This window comes from Wasmannia auropunctata, unplaced genomic scaffold (genome assembly GCF_000956235.1).
Source record: "Wasmannia auropunctata unplaced genomic scaffold, wasmannia.A_1.0 LD333477.1, whole genome shotgun sequence".
Taxonomy (NCBI): Eukaryota; Metazoa; Arthropoda; class Insecta; order Hymenoptera; family Formicidae; genus Wasmannia; species Wasmannia auropunctata.
The window spans coordinates 44,754-60,199 of NW_012029413.1; the positions used below are offsets into that span (position 1 = coordinate 44,754).

General features: G+C 28.9%; 2 protein-coding genes across 9 annotated transcripts; one reads left to right on the top strand and one right to left on the bottom strand.

Annotated features, from left to right (window-relative positions):
• Positions 1-1,250: 1,250 nt before the first annotated feature.
• Positions 1,251-9,921, bottom strand: LOC105459995 (glycerate kinase-like). 7 transcript variants are annotated; one of them, XM_011706400.1, is made up of 8 exons: positions 9,515-9,921; positions 8,374-8,935; positions 6,966-7,837; positions 6,466-6,700; positions 5,311-5,525; positions 2,357-2,516; positions 1,898-1,985; positions 1,251-1,826 (listed from the first exon to the last, which is right to left on the bottom strand). In XM_011706400.1, exons 1-5 carry the CDS (start codon positions 9,584-9,586, stop codon positions 5,431-5,433), a joined length of 1,836 nt encoding a protein of 611 aa, XP_011704702.1. In that variant the 5' UTR covers positions 9,587-9,921; the 3' UTR covers positions 1,251-1,826; positions 1,898-1,985; positions 2,357-2,516; positions 5,311-5,430. The 7 variants fall into 7 exon arrangements, with proteins under 7 accessions (XP_011704702.1, XP_011704708.1, XP_011704703.1 ...); XM_011706406.1 differs by lacking the exon at positions 5,311-5,525 and having other exon boundaries at positions 9,515-9,920; XM_011706401.1 differs by lacking the exons at positions 1,251-1,826; positions 1,898-1,985; positions 2,357-2,516 and adding exons at positions 3,691-3,934; positions 4,046-4,136 and having other exon boundaries at positions 4,500-5,525.
• A 470-nt stretch (positions 9,922-10,391) lies between these two features.
• Positions 10,392-14,696, top strand: LOC105459996 (trans-Golgi network integral membrane protein TGN38-like). 2 transcript variants are annotated; one of them, XM_011706408.1, is made up of 5 exons: positions 10,392-11,817; positions 12,219-12,251; positions 12,337-12,506; positions 12,586-12,703; positions 12,861-14,696. In XM_011706408.1, the coding sequence occupies exons 1-5, from the start codon at positions 10,692-10,694 to the stop codon at positions 12,896-12,898; spliced, it is 1,485 nt and encodes a 494-aa protein (XP_011704710.1). In that variant the 5' UTR covers positions 10,392-10,691; the 3' UTR covers positions 12,899-14,696. The 2 variants fall into 2 exon arrangements, with proteins under 2 accessions (XP_011704710.1, XP_011704711.1); XM_011706409.1 differs by lacking the exon at positions 12,861-14,696 and having other exon boundaries at positions 12,586-12,815.
• Positions 14,697-15,446: the final 750 nt, after the last annotated feature.

The window sequence follows — 15,446 nt, forward strand, 5'->3', positions numbered from 1 at the left end:
GACCAACTAGTTTAATCTGTTTTAGGGCGATATATCATTGCTAACGCTTATTCCACAGTCTGTCAGTTCTTCCGGTGCAAAAGAACAATACTGAGATTTATATGGAAATTTGCCGCTCCTCTTATATTTCATGTATTTTAGTTGGAGATCTCTGGGGTGAAAAAATATACCTATACAGCATATGTCGTCTCTTCAAGCTCGGTTCGCGAGCATTTTTATCCGCCATTCGATTTGCATTGTAGATTTAACCGGAAAAAGCATATAGAGATTTTAAAAAATGGACTCTAGTTACGTAATGCAACATCAACGCTAAGATTATGAGGCTGTCATATGTAATGTATTGGTTTTGCATAAACAATTTCCACGTTAATTTTAGAGAGCTCCAAATTTGTCGAATTTTTGCAGATCAACTGTCGTGATTTAATAAAACAGAAAATAAAACAAAATTCAAGAACGTCGTGTTGTTTTATCGCGGGTGATAAATGTCAAGCAGTACGTAATTAATCAAGCTGTTCTAAATTAAGTCTCTTCAACGTGAAATCGCGCGAAACGACACAGCGCGTGTAAGAATGGTAGAATTTCGCGGTGGATCTATAGCTGCAGAGCTTCACCGACGCTGCTTGGTGGTTGGTTAAGTAACGAGCGGTGCATATTTAGCCGCGGCTTCTCTACAGAGACATGCAAATGTACAGCGATGGCTCCTCTCGGTTAGTTGCCTCTATACTATGTGAAATATACTCCGCTTCATGCTTAATCAAGATTTCGCCGGCCATTATACTCCGGAGAACCATTCTTCATAAAGTTTTGCATTTTGACAAATCTGCGATGTGTAAAGAGAGTATAATATTTTTACATAAATTCTTTGTTCTGATTTCTTACTGTTTCTACAACATTTTTGAGAATGTATTGCAATATAACATATAAATTTATCTGTTTATTTGAATTGCATAAGGCTTATGATTATTATTACTTGTAATTCAATTGTTTTATAATTAAATATATTATTTATTTTTAACGTAATATAAATTGTTAACTTTGACCTTTCTGAAAAAATTAGACAACAAGAAAGTTTAGATTTTTTTTAAATTAAGTCTTTGTAGAGATTTAACATTCTAGTCGTGTCTTTGTAGAGATTTAACATATTTATATCTGCATATTAACACAAGACAGCAAACGTTTTTACATACTTTTTTTAAGCATTATTTAATATCAGTATTAGTCGATAGATAATTATGAATTCATAACACTCGTTCACACTTCGGTTATTGTTTATTTAGCATTGTTTTTTTTTGTTCAATCAATGTTACATTTGGTATGTATAGATATTATGTAGACAATATAGAAATTCATTATAAATTAAAATCAGATTAATATTTGTGTTATTTGTTTTTACATTTTGATTACGGCTTATAAAAAGTTAAAAATTTTACATAACATTATCATTATATAGGAGATATATAACTGCAGTGGAATACTTGCAAAGAAATAGTGATTAAATTGACGTATTCTTGCACTTTTGAATTAATTAATATCAAATTCTAGAGAGTAAAATTATTTGTGTAATTATAAAATTTTTGCTTTAATTTAAAAAATCAAAAAAATAAAAGTCGGATTATTAGGAAGTGGTCATTGCGTGTATACACTCACGCGATAAGTTTCTACATAGTTTTTTATTTATGCAACAGTATGTTTATAATTTGCACTTATTTTAATCTGCAATTACATCATCTTTGCAAATGGGACGTCCGCAACAATCTGGATACACTTTTGTTTTATCTTCGTGATATCCTATCTGTGTTCCTGGGAGACAGTTAAACAGAGGGCATCTAAAATTTACAAAAAACTATAATAACATCTGATCTCTAAAACACTAAATTTCACAAATTGTTTAACTTACGCTAGCGCTCTCATTCCTTCTGAGAAACATGTTACTTTACAACATTCACATCCGGTATGAGTCTTCATAACATTTTCGGAACAATTCTCTATAAATATTAAAAGTATAATTATATTAAATAACGTATAGCTTAGAAGAATTACGGGATACGCGTCGATTAAAAACTATCATGGTGCTTTCTTCGAATCGTCAACACAATATATGTGTATCACATAAATGTCTTATCTTCTAATCAAATAAAGAATTCTTAATTTATATTACAATTGTAACTTAATAAATTATAAGAATATCTTACAGAGAAATACATAAATTTAATATTTGAAGTTGAATTATAAATCATATGTTATATATAATTCTACATTAAAATTGAACAATCTTTTTTTTTAAAAGTTTTTTTTATTCAGTGCCACATTATCTTAAGTAATAAAAATAAATATAAATAATATAATGAAAACATACCAAAGTTGGGAATTTGTGTACTGAAATGAACTAAGATGAGAAGAATACACAACGTTCCGAAGTGTTTCATCTTGCTGGATTATGTTGACTGAGACGAGCACAGTATCGAGATGCAAGAATAATTCTCAACACGTGGCTATTATTTTGAACTTTGATCTTTCTGAAAAGATTAGATAACGAGCTAGAAAGTTCAGATTTTATTAAAATTTAGTCATGTGTAAACAGTCTTTACAGAGATTTAATATTTTTATATCTGCATATTAACACAAAACAGCAAACGTTTTCACATTATACTTTTTTAATATCAGTATTAGTCAGCATTAGATAATTATCAAATTCATAATACTCGTTCACACTTGTGTTATTATTTTTTACATTTTAGCATAACATTGCTTTTTTCCGATCAATTGGTTTCATATTTGGTATTTGTAGATATTATATAGACAATATAGATTTATAAATTAAAATCAGATAATATTTGTGTAATTTATTTTTACATATTGATTACGGTTTATAAAAGGTATAAGTTAAGAAATATAGGATAAGGTTAAGAATTTTAATATTTCTGATTTTACATATTATCATTATATGAGAAATATGCAATTGTGGAATACTTGCAAAAAAATAGTGATTAAATCAATGCATTCTTGCGCTATTGAATTAATTAATATCAAATTCTAGAGAATAAAATTAAAGTTTTTGCATTTATCAAATAATTGTAAAAATAATACATGACAGTCACTTGTATTATAATATGCTTACAATTTGAAATGACATGCATTAATGCTAACTAGCTTGAGATAAATGATATTATAAATCCTTTATTCTGCTACAATACTAAAGAATTGTAAATAATAGTTATAAATTGTACTTTTTATTAAATTTGATTGATGTAAATATTTTATTATTGATATGAAGTGTATATGGCTGTTAGATAAGTATTAGTAACGATATCGAAATATGCTTCACACTAAAAATTTGTAATTTTTGAAATAATATATTTGTAATATTTTGTATAGATTTCTAAAATATATTTGTTTTATATTTCTTTACTTTCACTATATTTTAATAAATTTGAAACTAATTTTGATGTTGGAATAAATTTTAAAAGCTAGATTTAAAACATATTATACAAAAATTACATATATTATTAGTATTAAAATTTGTTTTTATTATTATATATATTTTTCACAATTAAAACTCTAATAAAATTGGATACAATAAAATAATAATAAAATTTATTAGAAGAATATTATTATTTTATTATTGAATAATTATGTCATTTATCTTTTAAAGTTTTCTTACAATTAGAAAGAAAATATGGTACACGCACATATACACATGTAACTTTATTGAAGATTTGTGCATATATCAGTACTTTATGTCAGTACTTTTTGTTGTAACTAATAATAATTTTATAACATATATACTACATGTATTTGTAACAAAGGAATATTTCATTTTTAATATCTTAGTTCTTTTACTACAACTTAAGTTCTACTACACCGCGGGCAGCAAACAGGATATTCAGAATTACGTTCTCCAAGATGTTGTGCTGCATTCTTGGCACAATTACATCTAAAGCAAATAATTATGGTCTACGTTAGTTTTGTAACAATGAATAAATAATACAGTAACATACAATTAACATTTTCAGTTATTATGTAAAATTTAATTTATTAAACTTACTCTTCTATTGTATACTTATTCTGCGATGTGCATGTTACTTGTACACATCTTTGTTGATCTCTTTCGGGAAGCACCTGACTTTGGCAGTTTTCTAAATTTACATATAATACATTTATTTTAATTATGTATATATATAAATTTTTAATTATTTTAAATACATAAAATAGAATAATTATTCTCTCTTTCTTTCTCTAGAAATATATATTTATAGATATATGCACAAAATTAAATTGTAAATTAAATTATATACATATATATTCAAGAAATCCATTATCTTATTTCTATAATTTTTATCAAAGAACTAAAGGATTAATTTAGATTAACAGTAAATAAAAGAATACAAAACAATCTATAAAATTTATTTTAATTATTTTATTATTTTGTCATACATTTAGAGAAAAAGGAAGAAAGTTATAAAGAGGAAGAAATTAAATACATGAATAAAATTACGTACCATATTTTGGAACTTGCATTGAATAATTCACAAATAGCAGAAGAATACAGAACAACGCAAAACGTTTCATTGTGCAATATATGTTGCTATACAAGAGAAATCGAAAGAACGAACTGTTATGAAGGATTCTAACATCGAACTAAATTTATAGAGCATCTCACATCGTAAAAGAAAGGTCAGAAATTATGATAAGGCTATAAAACTGCTTGCGTTTCATGTTTAATTATTGCTCTGTCGTATAATTTCTTATAATCTTATTTAAGATTATTCTTATCCTTTATATGTACATGAGTACTTATACTATAAGAAGCTGAATTGTGTAATTGTGTAATTGTGTAATTTACAAAGTAAATAAAAAGTAATAACAAGAGTTAATAATATAAAAAATAATGTTAGAATTAGATAAGGAATATGTTCTAGCATGTTTAGATTATTAAAATTTTTGGATTATTAAGATTTTTGAAAATAATTTGATACATATCTGCATTTCATTTTAATTTAATGTTTTCATGCATGTTATTAAAATTAAATTTTTCTAAAATTAAAAGCTTATACCAATTAGTTAATTAGACTGATTTAACTCGGGTAAATTTCTTTTTATCTTCTAAATTCATCTTTTTACCCAAACCTAATTATTAGAATTATTTTTGCAGATATTAATGTTGTCTATTAATTTTCTTTACATCAGACAAAAGCTCGATCAGATTAAGCTGGATAATATTAAAGGAAGTTCGCGCGCACGCATTCTGTAAGTGGTATTCTCAAGGGGCATTTTGGACTTGGTCACGAAGAAATGTAAGAGAGAACGCACTCAGAACTGCGTTGTACCGCGGATATGTCGTTGAGGTAGGTGAGTCCATTCCCAAGGCTTTGTTGAACGGGATTGGTACCGAGCCCAAGGGACACGCCGAGCTACAAGATCTCTATTATGTCAAGGAAGGGCGGAATGAGCTTCTTGGGACTTTCGTTTCGCTCGTTCGATGAGCCGATCCTTCAATAGGATCCATTTTGACTTCGACGATAAAACTTGATTTGCAAAATAAATTTAATGATTATCTCGAACATAATTTTAATTTTGTATTTTGTATTTTAATTAAAGTAGTTAACATTAGTAATTAAATAAGTGCAGTATTTGTGTCACGATATGGTTGTATAACTAATGACGCGAAATATATTGCGCAAGAGGCAAAAAATTAATAAGTTATCAATAATGCATGCAGCTGTATGCCGAATGATAAGATATAATATTATAATTTAAATTTACATTTGATAAGGTTTAAAGAGTTCAAGTGCTTGCAAGATTTCTCTGTAACAGTTTTATTCAGGATAGATCGATGTATCTTTTACGACGCATTTTATTGCAAATAATTTCTTCAAAATAAAAGTTCAATGTGTTTTAGCCTAAATAGTTATTTGAATTATAGTAGAATTCTAATATAACGTCAATTTTAGACTTTTAAAAATATTGATACGTACACTCAATGTATGACTGCATTTATTTCCAGAATGCTCAATTTATTATTGCGGGCGATGAAATATTCAAACGCAAGTCGGAAAAGGTGTCGGAAAATTTAGAAATATTCACTGCGTAGCTTCAAGTCGTAATAAAATTTTATTGTAGCTGACTTTTATCGAATCTTCTTCGATCCTTACTGCAATTTATAGCTGCATATTTCTTATGTTTAATTAAATGCGTGTTATTAATACAGGTGTGTTTTTAAAGTAATTTTATGAATATTTAATGTGGTGCCAAATAGAAAATGAGATATCCGTTAAAGCAAGAAATCAATTCGTCGCAGTCGTGTATGAATTTAGAACGAAGGGAGTAAAATCCATCGCAAAATCCGGCACACAACAGGGTCGTAAATAATCAACGGCTCTTCGATCCGACAATATTGTAACACCGGGGCTACCGTTGCCGATAACGTGCGATTGACAGGTCAGTCTCTATCGGCATATATCCTACCTTCGTCTTCGTGACAGGTGCAGTTGCACTGAAAGCGTGCTATTCGTATAATGTGAAGATCCCCGACGTCCACGAGCGTGTAATAATTTTCGCTTCTCAGCTGCAGTAGCTCGTCGCCGTCGTTGATACTCGAGAAAAATAAATTCGTGTTGTTTTCTTTGAGAACTCGTTCCGGCAGTATGGCGGCGTATCTTATCATTGTTTCTTCCGCGTCTTTCACCGCTTGGCGAGCTATCTGTAAAAAAGATTTACGCAAATAACCGCGCTGCGGATCGGCCATAATACTGCGGATCAAAAGTTGCATGCATCAAGTGCATACACTACAAAGTGCCTCGCATCGAAAACTCTTTTCTCCCTCTTCTCTACCTTTACCCCTACGCCTGACCGGTAACATCATCGACTTTCCGCGGAGCGATATTTCAATATTTCACCGTTCTGACTTTATTCGGTTGTATGCGCGCAATAAAAAATAAAGTGGGCTATCACTGCCGCGTTCTTACCGCGATATCCGATTCTTTCTGTTTATCTTCGGAGAGCCCGCGCCATTTCAACAAGGCAGCCCTATGCACGCTCCTCGCTTTTTCGTATTCCGGGTAAATGTCAGTGGCGAGACTCTTATATCCGAATGCACCAGCTGCGTTGGTATTGCCGTCTCTTCCGTGAGAGCTACCGCCGAGAAACCAGACGGTGTATTCTCGCAAAATTGGATATTGCTTCGTACGCATGTACCAATATATGGAGAAGTAGAGGGCGAGCTCCTGATTGGGCCCACCCTTTCCGGGATGCTCGCCTCCGAGATGAACGGTCGGTCGACCACCCAGCAGAAGGCACAGTCCCAGACCCCATTTGTCCTTCGTGGGAAACATCTCCCACACTTCTCGGTCGGTCAGAGGGCATACCGTACTCTCCTTCATCTGCTCGTACATCTCTAACTTGGTAATTTTGTTCTCAACCGCTAGGATCATTAGCGACGCGATCTTCACATACTCTTGCGCGAATTCCTCGACGGTCCCGCCGCAGGTGGAGTTTAATTTCAAAGAGGACAGCCCGAGTTTAAAGGCTCTCGCCGCCATACACTCTATAGCATCGGCGTTGCATGCGATCACGTATTGCTGTACGAACTTATATCTCTTTTTTTCGTCTAATTGAGCGTCCGCTGTTGTCCGAGGATTGGGTTTCCCTAGCACCTCGCGTACGCTTTGCGATACTTTATCGATAAGATTGTATTTCGTCAGAATAGCTAAGGCTGTTTGGTCCTTCGGATCGTAAACGCACGGACCACCACCCAATTGCTCTGGCGGTTCTGCTGACATCTCAGATGTGAAAAGAGTAATGACTTTAGCTGGATATGCCAGACGCGCTAGATCACCACCTAAAATTTATATTTTATTGTTTTACAATTTTATTCGTTGTCTATATATTTAATTCTTTAATTATTAAAAAGATTGCATTTGCGAAAAAGATTAACATTTTTTTTATATAAATATAAAAAATATAAGAAATCAAATTTATTTAAATTTACACACACATACATATATCATTTGATTTATATTTTTTATGAAAGCATTATAAAAAAATTAGAATAATAATCATAATATAACATTATAGAGTTTTTACTATATATTTTTTTTTCTTCTCGAGATATTAATATTAATTAATATCTCGATGTTAATCTAATTGTATAAAATAAGATTTTCACTAATTGATACAAACTAATTTTAATTGTAGACTCAAATGCGATATGATTTTGTTGTAAAAGTGACAAAATTTTATTTTATATTACATTTATCTAATGGAATTATGTTTACGTGTAGACTTATTTCGAAGAAATGTTGATAAGATATATACGTGAATTAAGAGTTTCGCAGAAGCGATTAATAAAATTTTCTTGCACCTAAACTTATTTACCTCTTATCGCAGAAAGTTTGTTTCTCACGATATTGATCTCTTCAAGAGTCGCATTAGCAGTCTTTAACCTGTTGAGAACCTTTAACTTATCTCCCAATGTAATTGTATCGTGCGGGTAGCATAGAAGATCGTCCAGATCTCGGGACAGCATAACTATCAATAGATCGCGTTTTTTCAGTTGCTTACAATAATTCGCGATTTTTCTTGTCATCTCAATTGCCTTTTCGTCCGGCTGCCCTTCCGTGTCGGCTTCGACGAAAGTTATACGACTGTCCAACTTTGGAAAAGCTTCCGGGAAGCTCGACATCATAGAAATCGATTTACGAGGTACTACAATAAATCCCTTTTTCAGTTGTTTGTCAACCAATCTTTCGAATGCCGAGCTCATCGTAACTACTTCCTTGCCCCAGCCAACAATGTGTAAGTTATTATTTATTTTATATTTGACGTTATTAATTATTAGCATTTGACGACCGTCATACTTAATCTTCTTAGGAATAATTACAGACGGACAAATGCACTTTATACCGGCTTCGATAATAGTACTGAGATCTTGACGGATCTACATTTATTAAGGATTTTGATTAAAAATTGAAAACTGCTTAAAATTTACATATTAAAAAGGATATTAATTTTAAAATATTATTCCATAATTAATATAATTTTATAATTTTTATATTACGCTTTTAGCGATTAAACGTTTCATGTTGGATTATTATAATATTGTTGCATTTTATAAATTGTAACATTTTTTTAAGATTTAAAATTTGTATATTATTAACAACTTAAAGAAATATTGATAAATATTTAGAGATTTAATAAACCTATGGTGTATGTCATTTTGAAGATTGGTAGATAGAAAAATTTATGAAAATATATGTACATATATGTACATTATAATAAAAATACTAAGAAAAATAATAAAAAATGTATTCTTGCTAAAACTAGTACCACATCATAAAATAAAATATATTTATAATATGTAAAATATAATAAAATATATTTATTAAGCAATTAAAAGAGTGTTGGATGAAATAAAATATTGCACGATAGAATAAAACATGATTTTTTTATGTAATAGTTCCTTTCATATAATATAAACTACTTAAAAGGTACATTATCTTTAATGTTATATTATAACCTGCAACATGCTTTTTTCTCCGCGTAATTTTTTCATATCTTTAATTTTCTTCTGTTGAACTCTCATTTCCATATCGGAACGCGCATTTTTTATTGCTATTTTGTCAAACCATTTTTGCTTTAAAGAAAAATTTACGTTGTTTATAATTTCTTGTCTCTTCGCTTTTATCGCCGCAATTTTAGCACTATTTCTTCTTCTTTCATTGAATTGATCGTATTCTGCTTCTTTTCATGTCGCATGATTTAATGATACTTTTAGGATTTTGTAAAATAAATTATCAAAATTAATTGGATGTGATTGAGTTACATTTAGGTTACTAAGTTGAATATAATTTCAAGCTATTTTGAATTATTTTGTTTTAATCACATGGAAACATCATCATTGTTCGTCGTTATTATAAGAATTGTTGGTATTATAGATAATAAATATTTTGATAATGAATTGTATCTCATTAGGGCATTTCTTTCACTTTTGTTGGTAATATGGATGCTTAATCAAAGAGAGAATAAATTTTTAAAATACCAACTATCGCAAGTATAAATTTACTTCATTGCTAGCAGATGAACGTAAAGGATTCTGGGTTATTCGAAAAGTGTTGACGTGACCGATTGTCGGTGTCAAAGTTCAAACATTTATGCATTAAGAAATTTTAGTGTTTCACTGCAAATTAATCATAAATATCTACGCAATTTAAATTAGCCGAGAGCAACTAAAATTATATTTTAGTTTTGAAACCCTGATTGTTGAAGATACTTGAACATATAGCTACATAATTCAGTGTGCACGTTATGTGCACATTGAGGCGCCATGGATAGGCTTCACTTAAAATACAAGCATGTCTACTCTCAAGCTTCTCTCTGATTAATGATAGAATTGAACACGACTACACGGTATACGTGAACGAGAGCACTGAATATTGAGTGTGTTCTGCTGTATAGCGAATGTAGAAATATTGGAGAGGTTATGATACAAAGAAGTAACTTATTTCAAGTATTGCGTTTTTAGAACGATATAAACTGTGCGAGTGAAAATATCTGAGCCTTTTTTAGAAAATGATTATCATCTAGAAGAATTGAAGTCAACAAAACAAAATTATGTTCATCAACCGATAGAACGACAGTGGATTTACTAGATATACAATAGAGGCTGAAAGATCGTTTAAAAAAAAAAGAAAATAATGGAAAACCATTACGCCGGTTTATTTCGCATCTTTATGTTAAACTGTCTTGTTCTATTTTTATCTTTCGCGGGAGTGAGAAGCGCACCAGTGACACTGAGTATCACAGATGTTATGAAAAATGACTCGAATATATGTCCGACATCCAAATTTTTGTATGATTCAAAGTATATGGAATCTTGTGCATCCATGGCATATCCTACTACTTCTTTGGACTATAATCCAGCAACCTTACCTACATTTCTGTGTTTAGGAATTTATGATACAGCATACAAGATTTGTCAATATTCTAGTCAGTTACAAATTCCTGTCAATAATACAGCATTCAATTCATATATGGAGAAGTATGTTCCTAATGAAAATCAAGCCCCGACATCCAAAACATTTTCGGAAGATTTTTGCAACAGTCTACAAGGATTTACTTCGTTATATAATAAAATAGATTCACTTTGGGGAGAACTAGTCAAAAGTCTTAATACACCTCATCAGTGTATGAGGATATGCTTCGACTTTCAAGATAAGTTTCGACCAGTATGCGCAGTATTTGCTTGGATCAAAAGCATTAATGATAATATAAAAAATGCAAAGAAAACAGAAATACTACACGAATTTCCGGTATCTGATAAACCGTATATGAATCAGTCAAAGGATGAAGTAACGGTTGATATTAAAACAATTGAATCTAAAAGAATAGAAACGAAAGATGATTTGAATGAACAGGACAGAAAGCAAATTGCAAATAACATTAATAATAATGTTAAAGAAGGTAATGTACCGGGTGATGTATTGCCTGTAAAAGCTGATGAAGAAAAAACAAAATCCGATACTGAAAAAGTATATATCCAGAAGAAAATAAATAATATCTCAGAGATACAAGTTCATAAATCAGAAAAAGAGAATAGGATTGATACTAATCTTGGCACTAATGCTGAAGTTGCAAAACCGAAAGATAACAGTGATTTACAAGTTCCGTCAATGAACAATGCTGTAAATAACATAAAAAACGCACAGAAATCTAATAAAGAGCAGAATATTGATGATTTTAAACCTAGTACACTATCAGAAAATACGCAAGATCATTATGATGCTGGTAATCTAGACGAAAATGTGGAAAATGATATAGATGGTATTAATACTTATAAATATGCTTTTGTAATGTGCAATATTTATGAATGTGTATTTGTTCATATGTAACATCTAATTTTATATTCTTCAAAATGAACGCGGATGATTTCGAATAAAAACAAATTGGAATTTTATTGTATATTTTTTCAAAATTTTATATTCTATATGACATTTTTATACAAAATATGTAAATTATGTATTATATAAAAAATTTTTAAATGTATACATAGAGAAAAATAATGTATACATGTATTGTGTTATAAAAATATTAAACTGTATTGTATATGTGTATTTTAATTCATATATTTTAAATGATTCATAAATTTATAAACAATACATATATATTTTTGAATAATTTATCTCATATACATATATATATATATAATTAAACGTAATTTTCAGATGTAGATGATACACTTCAACATCCAGATACAGGTAAGAATGCGTGATAAAAAAATGTTTTATATTAATTCATTCATACAATCATGTATTTACACATATATTTGCATTTTTTTGTAAGGAAATCAAAACGAAAATGTGCAAGAAATCTTTGAGCCGAAGAATAATAATGCTAGGCTAACGGAATATTCCAATATGAGAACAGAAGACGATTCCCATTTCTTTACTTATTTTACTGTGATCACTTTGGTTTGTCTTGCTGGATACATAGGTTATCATAATAAACAGAAGGTTAGTTTAACTTATGCGTTTTTATATGTCATTCACGATTGTTTTTTTCATATAGAAAGTAATTCTTTTTGTGTTTTAGATATTTGCTATTGTATTGGAGGGTCGAAGATCAAGAAGTAATCGTGGTAGGCGGCGACCGAGTACTGCCAGCTACCGAAAACTGGATTGTACACTTGAAGAAGCTGTTACCTCGCAATGTAATGCTAACGTTACTCATGTCATATATTAATATGCGAGTAGAGTATCATAAATTTTATAATGGCTGTATTATAGTATAACAAGTGTAATATATTTTGTATTTAAGCTTAATATTTTTAGTATATTATTTAATTTTTTAAAAATTTTATATTTTAGCATCGAAGCAATCCGTCATGAAATTTATGAATATATGACAAAATATTTGATATAATATCGAAGAATCTAATACTAATTATATTTTTAATTTACATTATACATCGAGTTAAATGTATGATTTATAAGGTATACAATTTTTATTATATTGCGGTTAACATCTATTAAACAAATTTTATGTGGTACGCCAGCAAAATTAACAGCAAACTTGATCGGAAGTTGCTGATAAATTGGCATACATTTGTATTCACATTAAGTTCATATATTATGTCGACAGAGCCTATTGATAAAACTTATTAGTAGATAGTGGAAAGACACAAATACTGCTCTATTTCTGTTATTAAATTGTATAGAGAATATAAAATTTAATAATTAAAGTTTGCTTGATTTCTGTTATGAATTTATTATATTTTGCTATGATATTTTATTGATAAACTTCGTTACATTTCTTCCAGTATTCCAGTGTCAACAGTGTTATGTCAGATCTGTAACTGTTCTGTCGACAAAATTTGTTCTCGACAGACTTAATTGCATTAACGCATTGTTGAAGAATTCGCAAAAATTTTTAATTTTTGTAGATTTAAAAATTGTAATTATCAAGTAAGATATGGAACGTTTGATAATTTTTTTTAAATATATTTCATTTTTTGGCTTTTTAATAAAGTTTTTCGTGGATATTTATATTAAGTACGCTGCATATATAATTAGGAAAACATATTATACGTATTTCGAGTTTAACAATTTACGAAAAAATATAGTATTAATTGTAACTAAATATAGCACGTTAAACATGATTAACTTTGATACGAATCAGTATTCAGACAATCTATCAATTATAATTGTTAATTAATTTAACGCTATATACGATCACTTGACGTAGTACACGACTTCTTATCCATATATTTATCTTTTATTTTTAACCAGTATTTTATAACTGGTTCAAAATAGCACGCTTTACGTATATATAATAGCACGTCAAAATTAAAAAATAAATTAATCTAATCGCCTATGTTACTTATTTTATTATCATCAATGTTATTCAGTTTAGAAAGCGGAATTTCATGAAGATTCACGATAAACTTTCTTAATATCATGTCAATTTGACTTGAAAACAGGTCTAGTCATAGAGACACATAGTTGAAAAGAAATATTATTGAGACACTAACTAAAATAAGTGATTGCGCGTGTGAAACAATCGTATGCGTGTCGCAGAAAAATTTGTTGATATGTACTACGTCATTTCGTCTTCCACATTTAACGAAAACAGAAATACGTAAGTTCTCTTTGTATTTGTTTTAACACATTTCTGAATTCCAGTTAGAATTGTGGGTTCTTATGCCATTCTGACAACACACATACATATTTTGTTTTAGCACATTTCACTGAGTTCTTATTAGCTGTCTATTTTAAAAATAATCACGTGTTGAACCAATTATTTTGCGGTTTTGTAGTTATAAAACGGTGTTTTTCAATCAATCTTTTTCTGCATTGTCTTTTGTCGTTGAATTATTACCTATCATGTATTTATATATTTGTCCCTTTTTTCGCATTACAGCCATTTGATTTCTTATTTTACTTCTACACACTTATATGACTCTTTAATTTTGTTCAATAATAACGTTGTGGCGTATTTAATTCAGATTTGTTTAATCATTTCTACTTGCTTGTGCATAAAAATGATTCCTTGTAAATCCAAATTTAATTTTTCTGTCATTAATTGTCTTTCACTTTTCACAGTACTGTGGCGTATTTCTTATTTTATTAGCTAAGAGCTATATTACTATACACTCATCATCACATGTCTTTTTACAAAAATAAAACTGGTTATGCAATTTTAAATACACATTATAATTTTCTATAACACATCATTTTTAATTTTTAATTTTTGCTGAAAGAATTACTTAATAAAGTAATTGTATTAATATTTTTTAATTAATATTTTTTAATTAACGCTAAATTTTCTAGCAAAAAACCGTCCAATTATATTTAATTAAAATTCACTGCTAATCTTGTAAGTCTTTATATAAATTTATAATGAATTTATATATATGAATATATTTATATATATGAATATATAAATAGTAGTAAATAAAATTACGATATTAGAGAATGTATTAGATATTTAATTTAAAAAGCATCTAATATATCTCTAGAACTTAATTATCCTATTTTTTCAGAGACACGCAATTTTATACTTTATTATTATTATCACAGCAAAATCATTTACTATATATATATATATATATATATATATATACATTATTTACAAGATTTATACATATACATATATGAATATATAATTATCTCTTTATATTGTTTATGCTATTTAAAATATATAAATTATATAAATATTATAAATAAATTAGTTTAATTAAATACATTTAAGTATATATTTTTGTATTGATTCTATGTAATATATGATAAAGTTTATATAGTCTTCACTTAAACATTAACATATACATATATACACTTTTTAGAAATAATTTGTAATATCACAGTACATTGTCTCTGAAATGATATACAATACATCTTTTATTATTATTTTAATCTTAAAGTTAATGTTATAATAAATTATAATCCTTTAAAAAA

Coding starts and splice junctions, on each gene's coding strand:
- LOC105459995 (XM_011706400.1), bottom strand. CDS start 9,586: ATGGAAATGAGAGTTCAACAGAAGAAAATTAAAGATATGAAAAAATTA. Junction 7,838..8,373: donor CAAACTTTCTGCGATAAGAG/GTAAATAAGTTT, acceptor TATAAATTTTAG/GTGGTGATCTAGCGCGTCTG. Junction 5,526..6,465: donor CACCTGTCACGAAGACGAAG/GTAGGATATATG, acceptor TTGCAAATCAAG/TTTTATCGTCGAAGTCAAAA.
- LOC105459996 (XM_011706408.1), top strand. CDS start 10,692: ATGGAAAACCATTACGCCGGTTTATTTCGCATCTTTATGTTAAACTGT. Junction 12,507..12,585: donor GTTATCATAATAAACAGAAG/GTTAGTTTAACT, acceptor TTTGTGTTTTAG/ATATTTGCTATTGTATTGGA. Junction 12,704..12,860: donor AGAAGCTGTTACCTCGCAAT/GTAATGCTAACG, acceptor TTTATATTTTAG/CATCGAAGCAATCCGTCATG.